Raw genomic sequence first — 23,092 nt, forward strand, 5'->3', positions numbered from 1 at the left:
TCAGTCCTACTTTCAAATGTATTTATTTATTCCTCAATTTATGGATTTCAGAAGAAATGCACATATAATATATAGAGATTATACATAAAAAAATCAATTTAGGTACAGTATGTAAAGACTATACCTTGCCAGTAAAATAAGATCATAGCACATTAGAAACTGGAAGAGAGATGCTTTTATGCCTCCATCATAACGCACACCGGGCTTCCTGATGATCTGCGGATACTCGCAGCTTGTTTGTTTGTTTGCATGTTGAGTTATGAGAAGGCCCTCGACTGTCGTGACGTGATGAATTATGTAGTGTGAAAGGCCAACGCACGTATGAATTGTGAAGTGTGAAACAGGCATTAAACAATTAGAGTAACAGAATATTTAAACACCTTTTCCAATGAAATTAAGAATTAGCTTCACCCATTCATGCCATTTCACGTAGCAGATCCTGTGTGTTTGTGCGCACGTGATTACATTTTTGCTCCCGAGTTTCAGTAAGTGAGTGTGGAATGGTGAAATGCAGGAAGGTGGTTGGTTGTGACACAAGCGACTGTGAAACTGAAAAAAGTGTGACGCTTCTCCTTCAGTTCAGTCTCTCGGAAGCTGGGCACACTGAGTGAGTGCAAACCGTTTCCAATCAGTAGATTTTCACATTCTTGGTCTCCACGGTGATGGCTCGAAAGGTGTTGATAAACATGTAGCGCGAGAACAGAAGGTACAGGCGACGGAACCACAGTAGCTGGGAGCGGTGACGGAGCATGGCCTCCTGTCTCCAAAAGGCCAATAGGAAGGAAGGAAGACAAGAAGAAGTAGGAGGGAGACATGGCAGGCACGCTTCAGGTTCATGGTCAACAAGGACAGAGTGATGGAGGTAAACTGGGCTTCACTGGCTATACGAACCATCTTAAGGGCATTGGAAATACTCACCCACGCAGGCCAGGGCTAAACATACGCCCATCAGTACTGTCCTGCGACCCTGCCAGAGTGCCCTTAAATGGCCAGGTCAGACCTTAGGACTGTAATGCCATTCCCAGATGGCTGAAGAGGGCTGGTTAATAACATACGTCAAATCTAAGGTCTCAAAGCTGCTGCATTTCAAGCCTGAAAACAGTGCCCAGCTGGGGCAACCTGCTGTAAAAAGCTTCATTATATAACGGGGTGTGGTCATAGTTTCTAGGCCACTTGTGCCATGTTGGATGCTTTTAAAACTGCTGTTTAGAGTTGACGCCCATTCTCATAGTTCAGTAATCAGTTTGTACTCTGACATGTCGTGGCAATTAGAAATACAGTCTAAAGATGCTGTATCCCATTGCATTCCCACTGACCTGTTTATATCCCAACAGAGGTCAGTCCTACTTAATAAAACATTAATCATATATGATCTATATCACACCATACCATATTTTCGTTTCATTTTAATGAAATAATGACTAACATTTTATCATATCAGTGGCTTCCTTTCACAGACTAACAACACTTGTAGTTAAGCTCCTAGAGGTAAAACAATACTGATATACATAAAATTAACGCTTTAAGACAGAAAATAAAATACTTTAAAAGGAAACCACTGTTGAAGAGACATGGTATAATCGATTATCTTTCTTAAGAGAGATTAAAAAGATTTATCTGATGAGGCTGAAAGCCGCTGACTGTGGTGACATGACAGAAGACAAAAGATCCAAGGAAATATACAATTTTGATCGTTCTAAATTATCTAAATTATTATATAACTATAAAATATGAATTAAATAATCTATGCAGATTCCAACATTGATCACTGTATTGCATTTTTGTATTGTATATGACATCAGCAGATATGTGGCATATTTCCACAATGTTAATAGCAGTGCGTTACCACTGTCGGATATGCTGATGGTGTGGTCATCTAATGGAGCTGACAAAATGCCACATGACCACATCTAATTTAGTGTTTAAATAGGAGATGTCCTGGTTTTCACCATTACTAGCTACCTTTGTTATTCACTTGAAACTCCACATTTTTAATATTAATTCAGTGCAAATGTAATAATTGAAATGTATGCTGTCTACAAATTATGTCCCTAACAGTATGAGCCTTATATAAAATAGAAAATGATCTGAAATCTTCCCAGAGTGAAAGTGGTGTCATGACATGAAGAACAAAGAGGAATTGATGAAGGGATCCTCAGAATTTGATCTGACCCCAAGATTTCCTGATTTTATTATATTTATTTAAACATCTGATAATACCTTACCTTAATGCTGAAAACATGTCATTATAAATTACACACTAAGTCATAAAATAACTAAATGCCTTACTTTATGCTAAAATGCAACTTAAAAAATTTCTTACTTTTGTACGTTACATTAATTAAAATATCGTCCAATACACGGTGTTTTATCTGATGGACAGGTCGAGTCCCAGTTCTCAAGATTCACTGACATGGAAGGTGGTATGTCAGGTAATATATGATCTATGTGAGGCAAATAGATTTATGTGATCTATACACTGCCTGGCCAAAAAAAAGGTCACCACCTAGATTTAACTAAGCAAATAGGTAAGAGCCTACCATTAAATAATTACTGCATGGGTGATTATGTTTGAGTTGGTAACAAGTTATTTAACCCTAACTGATGCAGTGAGTAGCTTCTCATTTGTTAAACAACCATGTCGAAAGACACATCCTGTGGTCGTGGAAAAGATGTTGGATCTGTTTCAGAAGGGTCAAATTATTGGCATGCATCAAGCAAAGAAAACATCTAAGGAGATTGCTGAAACTACTAAAATCGGGTTAAGAACTACCCAACGCATTATTAAAAAGTGGAAGGACAGTGGGGAAACATCATCTTCAAGGAAGGATTGTAGTCGGGGGAAAAAAAAATCTTGAATGATCGTGATTGGCGATCACTTAAACGTGTGGTGAGATCAAATCGTAGAAAAACAACAGTAGAACTCAGGGATATGTTTAATAGTGAAAGTAAGAGCATTTCCACATGCACAATGCAAAGGGAACTCAAGGGATTGGGACCAAACAGCTGTGTAGCCTTAAGAAAGCCACTTGTCAGTGAGGCTAAGCAGCAAAAATGACTTCAATTTCCTAGGGAGCATAAAGATTGGACTCTGGAGCAATGCAAGAAGGTCATGTGGTCTGATGAGTCCAGATTTACCCTGCTTCAGAGTGATGGGTGCATCAGGGTAAGAAGAGAGGTGGCTGAAGTGATGCACCCATCATGCCTAGTGCCTACCGTACAAGCCTGTGGGGCAGTGCTATGATCTGGGGTTGCTGCAGTTGGTCAGGTCTAGGTTCAGCAACATTATGTGCCCAAAGAATGAGGTCAGCTGACTACCTGAATATACTGAACGACCAGGTTATTTCATCAATGGCTTTTTTCTTGCCTGATGGCACAGGCATATTCCAAGATGACAATGCCAGGATTCATCGGGCTCAAATTGTAATAGAGTGGTTCAGGGCGCATGAGACATCATTTTTACACATGGATTGGCCACCACAGAGTCCAGACCTGAACCCCATTAAGAATCTTTGGGATGTGCTGGAGAAGACTTTGAGCAGTGGTCCAAATCTCCCATCATCAATACAATATCTTGGGGAAAAATTAATGCAATTCTGGGCAGAAATAAATATTGTGACATTGCAGAAGCTTGTGGAAACAATGCCACAGCGAATGCGTGCCATAATCAAAGCTAAAGGCAGTTCAATGAAATATTAGTGTGCGACACCTTTTTTTTTTTTTGGCCCGGCAGTGTATTATATGCAAAGTTATCATATAGTCAATTTAAAATCTTTGTTTGCTCACCTTAGCCCTCCTGTATTCCTCTGGCCCTATCACGCAGTAGAATGAAGAGGGTAGGAACCAGCTGATTGGCAGTTCTAAGACTGACAGGTACTTCCTGAAGATGCTGATGGTGTGAAGGCAGAGGACCTGGCAGTCTGTGGGGGTGGGGATATATCGACAGTCATACAGACATACAATAATACTATCTTTACCATATGGATACAACACTGCTAGTACCTTTGGCAATAATTTCTGGACCAAATCAACAATTCAAATCTGTAAGTGGAACAGCATTGCTCCATCATGTTCATTTAGCTCACTCCAGACCCAAACAGGAGCTATGCCACGTATTTATAGATCTCTAACAAAGCTACTGTACAGTTTGCAGTATGTTACATTTTAATAAGCACCCCTCTTTGGGGTTCCCTCCATGCCTTGACAAGCTAGTGTGGTCAAATCATCTTAGCACGAGCTCATGCGTGGGAGAGGAGAGAGCCCCATTCCCTGCTCTCTGAGCAGGTTAAGCTTCTGAAACCTCTAGAGGCTAGACCTCAGGTCCAACAAAGCTCCAAGCTCTGACCGCGTGTTGCGGCCACGCCCGCTGCTTACTGATGCCAAGTCAGATGCAGCAACGCAATCAACAGAGAGGAGCTTGTTCTTATGAACGGTGCCTTGGGCTGGCATGGACCTCAGAGAGGCTGTTTGAGCAGAAGCGAGATTATGCATGGGATTCCATTCCTGCAGTAATCATGCATTTTGCCACACAGATTATGTCTAGGGCGCCATAGAGGGATGACAACTGTATGAGTTCTAATGAACTCTTGGGCGCATGCGATATAAGGTTTTGATGAATGTTTTATTACATTTATATCCCATATACATAAATACACAGTATATTTAGGACAGACTAAAGCCAATTACTGGAATAACCATGAAAACAGCAAATAATCCTGCTCAGGACCAAAAGTAAAACACTGACGTTCAGATTAATGAAATGCTGCATAGAATGTACATTTGGAGAGGCTGGCCAGGAGATTACACAACCAGTGAGGTACACAGTACTGCTGCTACACTATCTGATGGTGCTTCCTCATTGTTTCTAAGCCATTTATGACGTGAGGGGACCTTTTTCTACTGCACAATGGCTGTCCAATAATAATAATAATAATAATAATAATTTTTACTTGTATGGTGGCTCTCTCTTTACAATGCCATAACCTTTAAAGACAAAAATACTGTTTAAAGAGGTGGGTCTTAAGAAGAGACTTCAAGGATGAAAAGATTAGTATGATTTCGTAGAGGCGGTAGAGAATTCCACAGTTTAGATGCTACAGCCCTGAAGGATCTGCCCCCCACAGAAGTGTGTTTAGTGTGAGGGACCGCACATACACAGCTGGTGGAGGGTACAAGAGAACAAAGGAGGAGCTTCCTAAGAACATGGCCCAGGGGCTTTGACTTTTATGCAAGTCAAAGGATTTGGTAGTTATCAGAAGAAAGCTGATTTAACCTTGGCCTGATAAGGGCCCCGTGACATGATGGGGTGAACGAGCAAAGAGGAGACCTGATTTAACATCAGATCAAAAACAAAACATTCTTGTGCTTACTTCAGTTCTTTTTAATAAGGGACTTAAAGCCTGAATGCTAAAATCAAGGTCAAACCTAAAGGTAAACTGAAACCTAACCCCTAAACCAGAGTCTAGTTTCTTAAACCAAAACAAGACCGGGCTGTGCTTCTTTATAAACGTTTACCGCGGGTCGTTTGCCATATCCTCTGGGTTTATCCTGAGAGTTTAGAGAGGCCTTGTTCAGTTAGAAGCTGAGTGATTCAGTGCTGCCCTTTGGTGGCCTTGGTGAATATATTGCTTTAGGTGTGTATAACAGTCTGTATAAGTGCAGACACAGAATATGGTACAATTTACCCAGCAGGTGGCACAGTTCACCCAGGCATAAGATGGATTTGGATCCCTGTGTATTTTCATGGATACATGTAGACAGAAATAATTACATGATGCAAACTCACAGAAAACGTACCTTCTGGTATTCTGCCAACAGACACTAGATATCTGAAGACAAATAATAAAAAAAAAAGGTTTAGTTACATAAGATTGACAATGCTGGCAAATTAATTACTCGGCAAACCAAAACTTGGGATTTTGCAAGCAAAATACTGTTAAATACAAATGAAGCAGAATGTAATCAAAATTGGGATATGATTTAAACGTATTTAATTAAAATGAATTTTTGAAAACCAACAATCAAATATTCAGAGATAAAAATAGAAATGCATGAATTTTATGGGTGCAGTCTCACACTATCGAATGATGTTTGGTATTTCACATGCAGGTCTGTCCTTTTCTCAGATCTGAGGGAGCTTTAAATCAATACTCAGTTCCTGGAAATCTTAGTGGTGCCCTGGCCCGGTTACCAAGGGACAACAGCTCAGAGGCTCCCACCTCTCCTTTCTTTTCTTGCTCTGCCTGTCCATCTCCTCATCAGTCAAGCTGACAAAAACCACATTTCCCACAAGGCAACACTTTCCATAATCATCTGCATTTTAAGCAGCGTGCGGTAGCCAGCGTAGAAATATTTCACACAGACCTTCCTGGTGAATAACCAAAGGCTGGACCATTGCTCAGAAACGTTAAATCACGACCACTACAGAGCTTAAGAATAACATTCTTAGTACATCACCACATTAATATCCCCCCTATCCTCTCCCTCTCCCTGCCTGATGAGCAGAATCCCTGTCACTGGCAAGCGACCAACTGGGGGGAAGGTCAGGACAACAGTAGCACGTCCGACGCTGTAACCCAGCCCAGACGAATATCGACAGAATGGAGGAGTTTGCGGCAACAAGTGATTCACACATCATCGTGTGCCAGCATGTGTCTACGCTCAAGTGCAGCCTCAAACAAGCTATTATTCTTTCCCAAGCTGCCTACACAGAGCCCACCTTTTAAAATTTTGATTCAAAACGAGCATGGTTGGGGGCTTGGGTGACGGTGAAGGGGTTGATGCAGATGAGGACAGGCCTCGGACAGGACTAGGCGAGCAGACGCGGGTGCGTTTCAGGCGGCGGCGTTTCCCAGACCGTACGGAGGGGTAAAACCTGGCCGCGGCCATGCTTTATCCGTGTTTGCGATTCCGGAGAAGTGACCCCTGCACTCTAGCCTACACAGCCTTATCTTAATGGACTCCGCCAGTGACGTGAACTCCCGCGACCTCGCGCAGTACACAGCACAGGGCATGGGGGGGGAGGGAAGCTGCACCCTTCAGAAACTTTCAATCTACTTATGATGAATTGATAGTTGCTGGAACAGCACACGTAGATAAACAGGCCAAAAATGAATCTGTGAGAATTTTCTCATTCTTTCTTTTCTCTCTCTCTCTCTCTCTCTCTCTCTCTCTCTCTCTCTCTCTCTCTCTTACTTTCATTTTGTGCAAAATGCATCCATATTTAGAAAGAGTTTTGTGACTATGTAATACTGGATGTGCTCTTTGGATGTCACATGTATGTCTACGTGCTGCTTTTAGACCGTGTGTGTGCGTGTGTGTGTGCACGTATGTTTATATGTGGCTCCTTTCTTCTTGTCACTACGTTAAAATGTCGAGAAGAAACATGGAGACAAAATCTAATAGTGCAGGGCAGAAACTCAGCTTCCATGTTTACAGTCTTTTATCGTCAGTGGCTCTGTCTTTACTCTTTGTTGAGACAGAGAGCCCATCTCCCCAACAAAGGGTGTGTGGCCAGGAGGTCAAAAGCATATCAGACTGCCTCTCGTAGACCAGTTCATAGACCAGGTCTTCCCTGCTTCTCTACAGAATAAGAAGACCACTGTAATGATGGTTTGAAAACAAATTCAGATGACTCTTACCACTAAGCATGTGAGGCCATGGCTGCCTTAAAGTTTAATTAAAGTCGTTACATTTGACATAAACCACGTTCTGGCGGGCAAATGTCTCTGAGGCGTATTTGGTACGTTAAGGCTACCCGTTGGTGGTAGTGAGCAACTGTAGCACTGAGTCAAACATTCGAAGGGTCTTGTGTTTTTAACCATTAGGCATATGCCAACCAGTGGGATGGATACCAGTGTCTATGGTCGGTTCAAGCAACACATCTAATACTTCAAAAGAAAACAACATTTAGAAAGTACACAACCGTCTGCTCAGTAAAATTAACCAGCAGCGCAAATGTGGGTCGTCTATGTGCTATTGATGCCTGCTGCTTTATGTGAGGCACACAGCTCTGCTGTTGGCTGATACAATGTGAAACTGTGTGGTTGCACATTCCTAAAGGAACTCGGATCAATAACAGCTTATTTTTCTATATTGGAAACATTTGTACTGTGCCGTCGGAGTAACAATAAGAGGTGACTTAAGTTTGACACATTTTCCCATGAATCTCCTTTGTTGTGAACAAAGCTTACAAAATTACAGCTTTGGCAGATCATGACTTTGTGTCAAAATAAGCATGACTAGCATTGTGGGATCACAAGATTTGACCGAATAGCATAAATGATGGAAACAGCCAGCAACTAAAGTGACCTTAAGCACTGTTGTAGATGGAAGAGAGGAGATTGCTGTACCAGCGAGAGTGCTGATATTCACTGTGATGACGCAATACAGGTTTCCTTCCTAAACAGCGCAACAGGCAGCGCAGACACATCTTTACGAAGCATCACCAAAACCTTGAACCCAGGACAGAAAGTACCTGAAAGCTTTGTGGATGGCGATGTGGTTCACATGTCCACTCACTCCTCCCTCATCGAATGTCAGCACCTATGGAGACGTCAAACATCGGACATCAGCAAATTGGCTTACAGACCATTTGTGTAGGTGGACTGTGGTCATGCGAGTGAGCTGAACGTTGTAGACAGAGGCAGAGTCACATAAGGGCAGAACGGTCAGATTTGGGACAGTGCATGTCACCCATTACAGGCCCTCTATGAAATGACAAACACAATTCACTTCACTCCAGATGAATCTGAAAACCACAACTGAGATGTGAAGACTGCTCAAGGATAAAAATGAGCTGGGAATGATTTGGAGTGCGTTCCCTGTGGTAGCTAGGGTGTGGAGTGTCATCTCCGAAACCCTCAGGGGCACATGACCCTGTGTGAGAGAGTGAGTAAACCAAATACTTGGCACACAAAAACTAATAATTTAGGGCTTTTTTTCACGGGTGCCTTTTTTTTCTCAACTTTTTTTTTTTTTTTTTGATGGGGTGTGGCTTGGGGTGAAAGGGTGTTAGTAAATGAGGAAAAGTAGACATGTAAAGGTGCAGTGCTGTAGCCAGGTGAGGGGCTGACGGGGGATGTGAAGCCTTTCTCCTCCTTTGCTCCAGTGTGTTGGGAAAAACCCTGCATCACCCAGGTACCAGACGTGGGACACACCTAGGCTCTGGAGACCGTGGAATCTGGACTCCCATACAGGGAAGAACAGAGAATGGCATTGTTTTGCGGAAATGCTGAATGCTGCCAAAGCGAACGTGAGGCGTGAAGTGTCTTCTGCAGAGTGGCGGGATGTGAGGTTTTGATGTCTCGGTGCTTGTAACGGAGCTGAGCAGAGAGAGTATATGAGAATGACAAACACACACACACACACACACCCCCACGCACACAATATATTATCTTACAGCTCGCTCACATTTCAACAAAATCCTTCTCCCGCAGAAGCAGCCGTGGCAGTCAACAGTGAGCGGACGTGTTTACGCCCTCCGAGGAGAACACCCGATGCCGGCACGCAGCTCGATCTTTCTGCCTGCTCGTGTATTTCTGCTTGTCTATGTGGGTCTTCTGGGCTTGGTTTTCCTTCTTTCTTTTATCATTATCAGAGCCTTAATTGGGGAGGCGGGGGAATGGGAGATGGCGGTATTGGGGGGAAAGATGGTTCGGATCTTGATTTGAAATTCCATTTGGGAAATTTCCTGTAAATTTTCAGCAGGCCTGATAAAAATCTCTGGGTTAGCTCGCCAGCAGTGGACCCTGGAAGCCGTGCTTGTCTGCTGTAACCGGGGCCAGCAGCGCTATCATAATAGTGTGCATGTATTTAGGGATGAATACAGACGGTGGAAGACATGTTGAACTTTGTGGATTAACCGGACTCTCTTTAAGTGGACGTGAGATGATGTGAAACGCACGGCCAGCCTGGAGCAAAAGGAAGGTGGAGCTGTTGCTCTGATAACGGGAGTCCGTCCCTTTTAACGACTGTGTGAAGACTTGACCTAGTTTTGAGATTTTAATACTGAACCATAGAATCAATGTTAGGCCAGGCGTTCTAGAAGGTTCTAACCTTCTAGAACATGGAAAGAATGAGTCAGTCATTTAACGAAGTATTCGGGAAGGGTCCAAAGATTATTGGAAGGTTCCTACGAAGGTTCTAGACTCCTTACAGAGCTTAAATGGACTGGGGTTCTAGAACCTTCATTTAGAAGCTTCAGTTTTCTAGAATGGACCTGGCTAAATTCTAGAACTTTTATACATGTCAAATTTGATAAAGTCGATTCAAACAAAAATATAATCCAATTTGTTTATACATAAACATAACCATTTCCATGTGTTGTCACATGATCTACTTCATTTCGTCTGCACTACAAGCAATTCCGTGCCATTTCAGGCTAGATTTGTTTCAGAACTGGATCAGATTCATTCTCAGTTTCCTCAATCCAGCGAGGACTGTGGGCCCCCGCCCCGGTACCGCTGCTGAGGCGTGGGCCTAGGCTTCCTGAGGGTCCTCACCAGGTGGATGGCATGAGCGCGGATGTGTGTGAGGATGAGCGCCGAGATCAGCGCGGTGCTCCAGTCGGCCTTCGGGTCGTCTGGCAACTCTCTGGAAAGGGCAAAAGAGAGACAGGTGAACCTTCACAGCACTGCAGTCACGAGGCCTGCACAAAACTAGAAACGTCACATATGATACTGCCAACATCAGCAAACAAATACAAGAACAGCAATGGGAGGATTTTTTCCCTCAGTTTGGAAACCCCAGTATCACCTTTTATTTGAGATGCGGTCAGTTCCAAATATGACACATTGTTTTCCACCTGATCCATTCCATTTGCCTATTCCTGCTATATACACAAACAGTCCATTTCAGATTACACATGCAGCAAAGCACTTTGCCACAGCAGAGCATACACGCAAACACGCGTGTGTAGGCTGTGGGGCATGTGGGCTCCAGTTGGCCAGTAGGGGGCGGTAGTGAGCACTCAGGGCGGCGAGAGCTTTTGGTGGTAAGATAACTGGGCGCCCAGTGTTTTACAGCTGCTGGTGATGCGGGAATGTAGCCTCTCACACTCTCTCTCTCTCACACACACACACACACACACACACCCACACACCCCCACACACACACCCCCACTGTATGTCTCACGTTGTTTTTCCATTTTGCCATGAGGAGTTTCAGACACACCGGAGTCACCGCAGTTCAGCTGAAATCGAAGCGCCGAGGGCGCCGGCGTGTGCGGGAGGGAGCCGAGACCTTAACCTTTCCCCCGCACCTTCCTGCTCCAGCTCGGGCTCCCTCCGCACCCCCCACCCCCGCCCCCAGAATGCCGTGCCCTGACGGCGGACTGCCAATCCGCGTGCGGAGAACTGGCAGGGCAGACGGCGCCAGAACAGCCTGGCAATCACATAGAGGACATCTGCAGCCAGCGTCACGGTTTAAGGTCGGGGGGGGAGGTGAGTGGAGGAAGGGAGTGAGGAAGAGAGCAAGAGAGAAAGAAGGGGAGACAGGAACAGGGTGAAAGACAATAAGGGAGAGATGAAAGGAGAGAGAGAGAGTTGCCACGGCAGCATGTGGAGTAAAAGTGGATCGATGCAGGGTGGATTGGTGCAGGAAACTTGGAAAGGAGGAAACGTAAATCAGAGATTGACAGGAGGGGTGAAATAGAACTGAGGGGGAGGGGAGCGGAGGAGAGGGGAGTCCATGCCCCTTTGTTGCCCATTCTCTCTCTCTCACTCCCTGTGCTCACAAAGGGGGCCGGACAGCAGTGGCTGTTGTGGCTTGTGATGGATCTGGCCACAAATCAAAGGCTTGCCAGGGTTACTGAGGTCAGCAGCGGGGGATGCCATTTTTGAGGGGGGACGATGAGGTGTTTGGGAGCAAAAGGTGGAAGAAACATTCCTTTGGGGTGGGAGTGGGGCGTGATATGACATTCTTTAAGCGCAGACGGGTCAGACGGAGAGTGACGACGCGCTAGCCAAGGAAAGAGGGAAGAACAAACGCTAGAGCCACAGTATCCGTACACCGGGCACTTTTGGAAGGAGGTCACAGTCTTTAACGTGCACATGCTAAAAAGCAAAAACAAAAAGTACGTTTGGTTACACTTAGAAGGCCGTGGTGTAAACACAGGTCCCCTTGATCTTAATTATAAAAGGTACTGCTACTGTGCCCTATGTTTGTGCAGAGGAAATATGAGAAATAAGAGAAATTAGACCAAAGTTTACTGCAACAACAAGAACAACAATCACACACTAACAAACAAAGGTTATAATGATTAAACTTTATCTCAAGGCCGAATGCTTTCCTGCTTTTTGGTTTTCAAATCACATTTCAGATGTGATCAGTTTATTATCTTGGGCCCTTAATGGAGACCTTTGACTGAACAGGAACGCTGGCAGCTGAGAGAGAGAGTGAGAGAGAGACCAAACAAAAGACACATGATCTACCTGACCTCTCTCAAGTGTTGGCTTCACTATGGCAACAGTGCTAAATGGCCCAGAGTAACCTCTCTCCCTCCCTCCCTCCCTCCCTCCCTCCGTCTGTGGCCCTTGCATGTGGAAGTGTAATTGCTTGCAGGCATGTGAATGTCGTGGTTGAACTTTGGCCTACTGGAGAAGTGTGTGCGCTTGTCTGCGTGTGTGTGTGCGCGAGGCAGGCAGGGGTGGCAGCATCAGCAGCATTTGTTTTGTCTGGTTACGGGGTGCGCAGGCCTCTTGTCTGTTCCACTGCCTTGGTGCATGCTGGGATAAATAGCCTGCTGAACCACTTTCCACTCCTCTGCTGCGCAGGACGGGCTGCACAGCGGGACGAGGAGGAAGACAAAAACACCCTCCAAATCAGCCGTTTTAACTGACCTGCGATTTGTGGCATATTTGTCAGGTGGGGCATCGGGATCCCTGTGAGGGAAGGGGGCGTGAAGCGTTCCCGGCGGAGACCGAAGAGCCTGCCTTGCTTAGCGGTGAAGCCGCCGTCATGGCTGTACCGGGCTCCGCCGGCCACCCGGCCATTACGGCCTCGGAGCTCCGCGCATTTGACATGGCGAACATCGTGTACGCATAAAGAAGCAACAGGCAAGCGTAAACAAAGAAAGAAAGCAAGCGAGAGAAACTTTTTGGCAGAGCAGGCGCATTGGCTGAATGTTTGTGCTGGAAGAGACAGAAGCACACTCCTTCTCCTCCACCCCGATACATACACAAGTGTTGGAGGGGAAAAAAAAAAAAAAGTTGAGAGAAAAAGATAGATAGATAGATAGATAGAGAGAGAGAGAGAGACAGAGAGATCTGTCTTGTTTTCTCATGACAACTTCTTGGCAGGGAGCAGGTTTACCGAGCTGTCTGGCGATCGCATTAGCTCTTCTCCTGACTTGGCCTCCACAGCCCCCGGTGTGATGTTTTGCCCCAGACTTCCAACTAATAAATCACACAGGATTTATAAGCCTTGCAAAATCAATTTATAATTAAACACAGAGGAGGATGGGGAGACACAGGTTGTGTGTGTTGGGGGGACTTTGTCTTTAAATAGTTTATTTTGCCCTTCTTTAAAAAATAACAACAAAAAACTGTGTTACTGGTGGCAGGACATCGGACAATCTCTCTGTGGGGCGGACATTTGGGTTTTAAGCAGTGTTTGGTCTCTGTATTGTGATGCTAACATGTTATATTGCAGTATGTAGGTTGTATTACAGGGTATTCCCAATGCTCTTACCCTGGTTATCATTCACACGGAGTGCTTGGTGCACTAAAACCTGGGGCGGGGGGGTGAGGCACCAAACAAGTGGGAGGGTGGACAGAGAGAAAGGAGAGCGAGAGAGAGAGAGAGAGAGGCAGGCATGGGGGTCATGTTAGTGCATGGGCAGTGGTGCGTGATCAGATATGCGCTGATCACAAAAGAAGTCATCAGCACAGCTATGATGTTTTTTGAGGCAGAGGGCGAAGGGGGACCGATAGGCATGGGATGTGAGATCACAGAAGCACCTCGCTGCTGTCCAAACGTAGTGTGCACATGGCATGGAAGGAGTTGTCAGGAGCAGGGCCTGTGTGATGGGACAGAATGATGGCATGTTCACTGAACCATCCTCTCGACAACCCCTCATCAACCAGCCCTGAGCCTGAATGACCCTGGCACACACTGACCGACACACACACACATACACACAAAGAGGATTAAACGTACACACATAGAGGGGTGAAAGATTACCACAAGCAAGAGTTGCTTAGGTTCATACTATGCCAACTGAACAGGCAGGTGTGTCAGTGAGCTCTCCACTGCACAGAATCTGTATGTCTCTGTGTTTTTACATATTTGTGTAGGTGTGGATGTGGGTGTGGGTGTGTGCACACATTTGTGCAAGTTTGTATGTTTAAATGTGTGTGTGTTTCTATGTGTGGATGGAATCCTGTGTTCGTGTGTGTGTGCGCAAAGGGTTCGTGTGTGCATGTGTGTGTGTGTGGGTCCATGTGTCTTTGTGTTTGTGCGTGTGTATGAAGGGTAGCAGCATACCGTGTAGCCCAGCTGACACAGGGGAGCAGATGCACACAAACTAACCAACTCCACAAGCACAATCTTCTGGGACTCTCCAGCCAAAGGCACGCATTCTCTCTCACACACATATGCACACACACAAACAAGGCAAAATGGGCAAACACATCACAGTGACCTAGATTGGAGTGTAAGTCCTCTGCAGTCTGGTCCTTGGTGGACAAGTGTGGGGACAGATAAAGAGCTTGAGTGTGTATGTGTTAGTCAGAGAGACAGACAGAGTGTGTATTTGTGCATATCTGTGGAACTGAGCAGTCTATGGGTGGGAAAGGGAAATGATCGTAAAGATTACAGCATGAGCTCATGGCCATGTCTGGAGTCAACAGTGGGGAAAATAAAGAAAGGGAGAGAACATGCACGCACACACACGCACAAACACACACACACACACGCACGCACACACAAACACGCACGCACGCGCGCACGCACACACGCGCACGCACGCACACGCACACACACATACAAAGTGGGGTAAGTGGAGAGTGGGGTAAAAGAAGACCAGACATTCTAAACAAGATCTGATCAAAGTTCAGCCAAGATGTAGACAGAGGGTGCTAAGGGGTATATGACTGAGTGCATATATATGAGAGAGAGAGAGAGGCAGAGACAGAGAACAAGCAATAAATGATATGATTGTAGTCTGGCCATGTTGCCAGCTGATTAGATAAGAGTTCCAGGTGGGGGTCTGAGTTCACATGCTACTAATGGCTCAGTTGAACCCTATTCTGCAGTCTCACATATTCTCTCTCTCATACTTATCCACATACACACGCACACACACTTCCCAGAACGCACCATGATTTCATGTATGACCATAGGGTTCATCCAAACCAAACTCCAGACCCTAACTTCAACACAGAGTGTTCTTTACACAATCAACCTGATGGTTCCACATAGGCTATCTTAAGACCTTAAGTGAACACATGATGACAAAACACAAGTAAAATGAATAATTATTAACATCTATGGCTGTGAGTGGCATGAGCGCTCAACAGACATTTCAGATTCCTGCCGGCCACGCGTTAGCGCGCCCGATCACGCTAAACAGGGATCTGTCTGGCTTTTGTCGAGAACACATGTATTCTCGTACAGTGCGATGCAGTCTCGCCTAACTCCTGCTAGGTCAGTATGCTACAGTAATCATCTACTCAACCTCAGGCTTTTTCTCCTAAAAAGCACTTCCACAGCAAAATGCCTTTGGCATGCTTATGGCCATTAGACTGAAGACTGCAGGTTCCTCGATTGGTTCCTAGCCTCGCTTCCACAGTTTCCTCATTCCGACTCTCTGGTTTTCTTTTACAAAAACGTCAGACGGAATTCTCTTAACAAATGACGGCCTGGTGCAGGAAGCGCTGCATTCGTGGGCGTGGCCTCTGTGGCGTCTACATTCTGAATGCCTGTTATGTGTTTATTTCAATATTTCAATAATGCGCACAACCTATACAATGTACACACTATAACAGGATGAGTGGCATGTTGGAGAAACACGTACATGTTTTGAATTTGCACTTGAACAGTAAAGACGCATAAACTGTACCTGACATTTCAACTCATGATTTATTTTACATTTATGGCATTTAGCTGACACTTTTATCCAAAGCAACAATTATGACTGAGTACAACTTGAGCAATTGAGGGTTAAGGGCCTTGCTCAGGGGCCCAACAGTGGCAGTGGTGTGACTTGAACCAGCAACCTTCTGATTACAAGTCAAGTACTTTAACCACTGAGCTACCACTGTCCATTTATTGCTGTTAATGCAAGAGAAGAAACGCAACAGAATTGCTGACCAGACTATATGAATCCCAAACATATACAAACCCCAACAGACAGGCGAAAACAGATTGAAAATTGACTTAATTGACTTGGCTTTTGTGGATTTCATGTACCCACCCCACAGGGATTCTTCAGTGATGGATAGGCTAGCAGGAGGAGGCAGTGCGGGTGTTAAACAAAGACCAAGATAAAAGAAGTGATATTACACTGTGGAAAGGAAATAATGTCTCGACGTGTGGGACATATGGACAGTTCTGATAGCATGGTAGAGGACTAGACATAGCCTGTTACGCAGAAAGTATTGAGTAGTATTGTTTGGTAAAACAAAATAAGTAAAAACTGCTATGCTGCTCGGTGTTACGGCCAATAACACGTATAACTTACTCTGCAGTGTTACTGCACCCACCGAAGCGGCTGACAAAACCGACGTCATTCTATAGAAGCTTTTAAAGCCAACGTCATTGGTGATAGTGCAGAGCTTCAGGTTTTACAAAAGGAATCAAAGACTGAATTTGTATCAATGTATTATGGCCAAGCTTTGTAGACTGATAGAGTTTTGTCAGTTCTAGTACGGCCTGTCACGTGCTGATGGACTGGCTCTATCGCGAGCAAGCGCAACAAGAGCATTCATGAGCAGATTCTGACAGAAGACAGACCAACACTGACCTGTATGTTGGAGATCAGCAAGGAAAATGCAGCAGGAGATACAGACTAGTTACAAGGCAAAGACACTGCAGCATTGCAACTTGTCTGCATGAATGACACACAAACCAATGAGAATAACATTTGCCAAAACACAGCCTTGCTTCGCATGATCCTTAACATCGCTGCTTTAAGGAAAAAGACTAAAGGTAGTGCAACAGAACGGGATACATAGAGAAAAATGTGTAAGTCAAGGTGCAGTGAGAGAAGGGGAAAGACAACAGGAAATGTACAAAAAAGTACAGGAAGCAACAAAGACAGACATGATGATTCAAATGAGGACAATTTGTCCCATCTTGGGCTAGACTCCACAGAAGATGATGACATGAGGTCATAGGACTGCTCACACCTAAAGTTAATGGAGTGCCATTTTAAAAATGTAATTGGGAATGGCGTCAGCACTGTCTGTCAAAGATTACGAGGAACACTTCCCTAAATTTAAACACACAACTGTGAGACTGAAACATATACAGATGAGAGGAACATTCCACTGGAAAAACTAAATGTAAAGGTGTGAAGTAAGAGAACCAAAAGGTGCAATCTTTGACTATATGTACAAACGCATGGATGTGTAGGATTGTTTGGATGACAGTGGCTCAGTCGAATGTGTCTCAAATGACATGAAATAAAGGCCAGGAAATTAGCCACCTAACTGAACGGTCAAAAACCAGACGTAAAACTGACACAGCTACCGGACATGCACAAGTGTTCAGAGAGGGCACTGGTACCCTAAATTGGAAGCAGAGCTCCAACTCCTAGTGGACTGAGGAATTTGGACAAAGGTATTTTAACCAAGATGGACGGATCGGTACGGGCAATGCCAATAGTACCTGTAGGCAAAAAGACAATGGAAAGTATGCACCTTCATGGATTTCAAGGTGACAGTGAGCCCTGTAATACATGGATACAAATATCCACTCGCACATAAAGATGACATTTTTGCATCTTTAACACATGGTGAGCATGGTGAGATTGACCAGATCTATGTCATTCATTTGGCAAACCTAGCCACTGTTCTGACAAGAATCCGGACTGAGAGCCAACAGAAGCAAATGTGAGTTTTTCAAAGACTCCACTGAGTGCTGTAGACACAGAATTGACAGACATGGAATTCACAAGGCTCGGGATAAGATTAATGCCATCCTGAATGCTCCACAGCCAGAAAATCCGAGTCAGCTGTGCTCATTCCCGTTCCTTGTCAACTATTACCATAAATTTTTGCTAGATCTCCCAACTGTGTTATACTCGCTGAATGTACTGATGCAGTGGAGGTGCAGCTTACAACCTCAGATGAAGCGTTGACACACCATTACCTGTTCCTCCCTCTGCGCCTAGCTTGGGACCCGTGTGTCCCTTGTGTCGCCGTATGGAATTGGTGCCGTATTATCAAACGGAATAACTGATGGTTCAGAAAGTCCGATTGCTCTTGCTCCTAGGTCCTAAAACATCTCCCGCGCGAGTTGACGGAGTAGCTTTAAGCTCGGTATGGGCTGCGATAAAGGACCTCGTTTGGGGGGGGACACAGTTCACCATGATCACCAGCCCCCCCAACCCCCCCCCCCCAATATCCATCCACGCTCAATCTTCAGTCCCTGGTGGAGTTTCTCTCTTCCCGTTTTGCTCCACCTGTCAGAGACGGGACCTCTTCCAGGCACCAGAATGTAGGTGCCGAACCACAGAGACACCCCGCTTCCGGAGAGCTCTACTCGACGAGATCGACTTGCTGTGTTCCAAGGTGGTGTTACGGTGGGGGGGGTCCGCACGTCGCTGCTCCCCTAAAGCTACGCTCGAGGGCGCTGACCTCAATACACTGCGGACACTTTGCTGCAGTTAAAATGAAAAGCCTACGCTATACGTTATGTGTGTATGGCCTGGCATAGATAAATTGTAGACCTTGCCAGGTCATGCGCAGGTCGTCGACAGACCCAGTGGCAAAGACCCCTAAACTGTATCTCGTGGTTCAACTCATCTTTTATGGCTGTTAATCTAAGTGAAGAAACGTATATCCAAACGTTCGTGTGCCGAGAAAACGGCACCCCACAAGTCTGTGCTAACGGTTAAAGCAGTTGATCTCGAAGGACTCTGAGGATCAACTGTTCCACGTGGATGTCTAATGCTGATGTGCTTAATGGAGTGTTAGGTGTGCCAGTGGATTTTGAGGAGACAGCACAGGAGATTATAATCATGCCTGCAGGTCATACGCACAGATGCACAGCTGTTTTATATAAACACCACCAGAGCACATTGCTTGGCAAAATGTCAGGTGATATTCTTAGAACATCTGACTCTGATCAAGAAAGATCTGATGATAGCTAGTGACTGCAAATAGAGACATCTCAGACTTTACTTTGCAGATTCTTGAACATGGGCTATGGAGAGACAAACAGAACTTGACTCTTTAAAAGCCATATGCCTAAATGTGAACCAGACCAACTGATGGTAATTTGGTCCTTATCTAAATAACCTAGCTAAATGATACAGCTCAGAAATTTAGCAGAAAAAGTCATTTCCCATTATGGTGCAGTCAGGACCTATCCTTACCCCTGGCTATATGAGGGAATGGGGAAGGAGATTCCAGTTATCTATTGTCTAAGGGTGGTCAGCCCCAAATGTTAAGCTCTGCAGATATATTCATAATGCATCCTCAAGAGGCAAATCCAAACCAACGAACGCTCCCACTCTCAGAGGTTTACTGCTTATCTGGGATCAGTTGTCACCTTTCCATCTGGTTGCATTTATCAGAATATAAAAGATCAGTGCTCTTTCTCCTCAGAGTTTGAGGCGCAACCCCTCCCTCCCTACCCCCAGCCTCCTTTAATAAACCTCCCGGGCATGTTTAAAACCCCAGCCAGTTGTGTGCGCCTCCAGTTACGTCTCTCTTCTCAACCCTTGGGCTGTGGCCCAAGTGTGACATCACCCCTGCTGTCACAGGGTCACATGAACAAGGACCTGCTCATTCTGTCCTATCTGACGGATTCAACATGGGCGGAATAGAAGGGTATGGAAAAGGAACTCTGACCAGCCTGTATTTTGTAGGCTGTAGAGACTCTAGGGTATAATTTCTGGTTCACTGAGATTACAGTGAATGAGGAAAGACAAATGACACTTTGGTGAAAAAACACATTGCCAGTGAATGCTTCGTGTAGGAGAAGAAGAACTTAAAATTAGGTTCACTAAACATTACACAGATGTGGAAGGCTAGTACTTAAAAGGAAAACAGAGTTAACATCAGTGTGGTTCACAGAGTAATCAATTATGCTGGCAAAAATATTTGCTCAGATAACATCACCCTTCAAGATATTTTCTCATGGGACAGCATTGCACTCCTGAAGGTTGCCCTCTTACAAACAATGTTCTCAGATCTGGTTCACCCAGACTGAACTGAACCTAGCCACTGCGCTTTTGCCTGGAGGCGCTTTGTCCATGCAGACCCCTGGTCCTTTATGGCTCTGCTGACAGAGAGGGCCCATACATCAGGCAGGCCACACTACAGCTCTGTTGTGCTGAGAATGGGCAGCCTTGATTTGTAGCCTGACCACTGTTTGCTCTCTCTGTAGCTTGGGGAGAAGGGGAGGGCCCACGCCCAGCATGGTATGCCCTTAATGGGTGTGCTTGCTGGGGTTGAGGCTTTGGGGGTGGGTCTGGCTGTTTATGTTCAGTGCACAGAAGGAACGCCCCCTTGAGGAACAGATCTAGTTTTATTGTCAGTTTTGGAAGTCTGAAGGATGAAAAGACACTTGGATAGCCTTAGGGGCAGCTCAAGTGCAGGGAAACATTAAACCCCAAGTGCTCATTCTATAAAGTTTCTACTTTTAATTTTGAAACTAATTAATATCTAAGTGTTTGAACTGATATTTACAATATAGTATATTATTCAGTGAACTTATTATTGAAATATGCTACATAATAAGATTAATAATTCAGTGGTCTTTCCATTGTTAGAATCATGGTGGATAACTGCCAATATATTATTAATTATAAAAAAAAAATGTCTGTGACAAGAATCATAACAAAAATTGATTGAAAACAATCACTCTTGAAATTTTCCTACAGATTTTGCAAACAAACATTGAGCACTTTGTTAGTGGAGTACATGCAACGCCTACAGAAAAACTGTTGTTCTTACTTGTTATCAATAATGGTGACACGGTTGGCTGGTATTCCCAAAACTGCACAGCTGTCAACGAGTTCCTTCTTACGTTGGTCTCCTTGGTTGTAGTAATTTCCTGAATATCAGATAAACATTCTGAAGTAAAGTCATCGCCAAGCTAGATAATCCTTTAAATAAAATAAAAAATTACATATGTTGTTTTGACCACATATGCTGGCTATATTCTTTAAAGTAGAGGAATATTTACGCATCGATCTGTTATGGTTTTAGTATAAAATTACAACGCTTTGTCTGTACCGATATGTTTAGCTCCATCAGCGTTTTGTGAAATTTTCAAGCAGTAGAAGGCGTACCTGATGAAAGGCAGAGTAAATGAACCAATGCATTTGATTCAACCAGTTTTAAAATTGTTGGTGCAAAAAACATGCATTCGTCGTCGGGATGTGCAGTTACAATAAGCACTCGATTGTCATTAAGCGTGTGCAAATTGTCTTTTTCTGAATTCCTTGAATTAAAGTCGTATCGATCATATGTCGAGAGAACATTTAAATCTTTCTTTGTACACGGAGAAAGTGAAACGTTATTCAGTAAGACTGGCCATAACTTTTTAAATCGGTTGTATAACAATTTTACGGAAATAAGGTAAACGAAACAGCAAAAAATTATAGAAAGCAAAACAAACATGTCTACCGTTTCACAAAATATCCGTATAGAACAACGTTCTCTTATAAAAGGTTCCTACGCATGTTGGTTGTAAAATAGAAGGTGAAAAAACTGCGCACAATTATAATGCCTATTATAGATTCATATAAACACGCGTAGAACAACGAAACTAGTATTACAATAATGTAACTACACTACACTGTTGGTTATCTTAATAAAGATTACATGTTAAAGGATGTATTTGTTTATTTGGAATTTTTCAAAGAAGTGTACTTTTTGTAGGCCTGATGATAATCCATTATTCTCAAAATTGTTTGAAGAGCGCTTTTCGTTGAATGTTTCAATGAGTGCATATTGCACGCGTGATAATGTATTAAGCTACACTTGCGGAAAAGCAATACTTCAAGGTTTGGGTGGGGAAGGCAAAAGGTACGTCAGGCCGCCTGTGGGGAAACTTTTAACGTCACACCACATTATCCTGGCTGATATATAAAACAAAAATTAGTGTTATGTTTCAGGTCGATTTGAAACTATCGACATTCGTAAAACTGTGAAAATTCGTAGAATTGTATTTATGAAAAAAATATATATGTGGACTAGATAAGTTTACTGTTACCGAAAAAATAAAGTAAATTCTCAAATATTTTTCTTGTACTGCTAGGACAAATAATACCACAGACCTTGATGTCTACAGCACCTCAGTGTCTGCAACACTCGTACAGTCCGTCTGCAGCGGAATAAAATTTCTACATTTTAGTTACATACGTTTGCCTTTTATATCTGCTCGGAAGGTTTAATGGAAACGAGGTGAGTTTTTAGGGGTTTTTGTACATTTTGGTGATTTACGTATTTACAAAACGAAGGCTTGAACATTGCTGTTAACGGTGGTTATCTGGCTAAAGTTACGAAGGCTCTGTTATAGCATGGCTAGCATGGTTAGCCGGGCTAGCGGGCTATGCTTAATGCTTTGTAAGATGGCGGCTTGCTTTAGAAACCAAAGGTGAAATGTTAAGCTAGCAAGCTAACATCCATTGACTTCCTGGAATGTGTAGAACATTTCAGATACGAATGTTTTATTTGATGTAATAGGCAATTGCGGAATTTTGTACTGTGTGTATTTGAAAGCGGGTGTCTTTGATAAATGTACAAGGCGCCAGCTAGCTAGCTAGCTAGCAAGCTAACGATGGCTAACATGATCTTGTAGTAGAGTTCAGCTAGCGATGATCTAGCTAACGTGGGTTAGGTACGCTAGCTAGACAGCCCGTTCAGATGCTGTGTTTCCGTGGCTAGCTACTTGCCTGTCCATCTTAATAATCCAG

At 44.2% G+C, this 23,092-nt stretch overlaps 2 protein-coding genes across 20 annotated transcripts in view; one reads left to right on the plus strand and one right to left on the minus strand.

The window, feature by feature from the left end:
• Nucleotides 1-7: 7 nt before the first annotated feature.
• Nucleotides 8-22,072, minus strand: pigl (phosphatidylinositol glycan anchor biosynthesis, class L). 4 transcript variants are annotated; one of them, XM_081719494.1, is made up of 7 exons: nt 21,464-22,058; nt 21,126-21,225; nt 10,503-10,593; nt 8,477-8,544; nt 5,797-5,828; nt 3,787-3,920; nt 8-761 (listed from the first exon to the last, which is right to left on the minus strand). In XM_081719494.1, the coding sequence occupies exons 1-7, from the start codon at nt 21,792-21,794 to the stop codon at nt 483-485; spliced, it is 1,035 nt and encodes a 344-aa protein (XP_081575620.1). In that variant the 5' UTR covers nt 21,795-22,058; the 3' UTR covers nt 8-482. The 4 variants fall into 4 exon arrangements, with proteins under 4 accessions (XP_081575620.1, XP_026885714.2, XP_026885715.2 ...); XM_027029913.3 differs by having other exon boundaries at nt 492-757; nt 21,464-22,052; XM_027029914.3 differs by lacking the exon at nt 5,797-5,828 and having other exon boundaries at nt 620-757; nt 21,464-22,065.
• Nucleotides 22,073-22,459: 387 nt separating this feature from the next.
• Nucleotides 22,460-23,092, plus strand: part of ncor1 (nuclear receptor corepressor 1) — a 63,675-nt gene continuing 63,042 nt past the window's right edge. For all 16 annotated transcript variants that reach the window (XR_014124969.1, XM_081719603.1, XM_081719605.1 and 13 more), the window contains exon 1: nt 22,460-22,580. The gene's annotated coding sequence lies outside the window, so the exon portion shown is untranslated. The remainder of the gene's footprint in view (nt 22,581-23,092) is intronic.

Source organism: Electrophorus electricus, chromosome 8 (genome assembly GCF_041902795.1).
Source record: "Electrophorus electricus isolate QZ-2024a chromosome 8, ASM4190279v1, whole genome shotgun sequence".
Taxonomy (NCBI): Eukaryota; Metazoa; Chordata; class Actinopteri; order Gymnotiformes; family Gymnotidae; genus Electrophorus; species Electrophorus electricus.

Coding starts and splice junctions, on each gene's coding strand:
- pigl (XM_081719494.1), bottom strand. CDS start 21,794: ATGTTTGTTTTGCTTTCTATAATTTTTTGCTGTTTCGTTTACCTTATT. Junction 10,594..21,125: donor GTCACCATTATTGATAACAA/GTAAGAACAACA, acceptor TGCCCTTTCCAG/AGAGTTGCCAGACGACCCGA. Junction 5,829..8,476: donor GCCATCCACAAAGCTTTCAG/GTACTTTCTGTC, acceptor ATTTGTCTTCAG/ATATCTAGTGTCTGTTGGCA.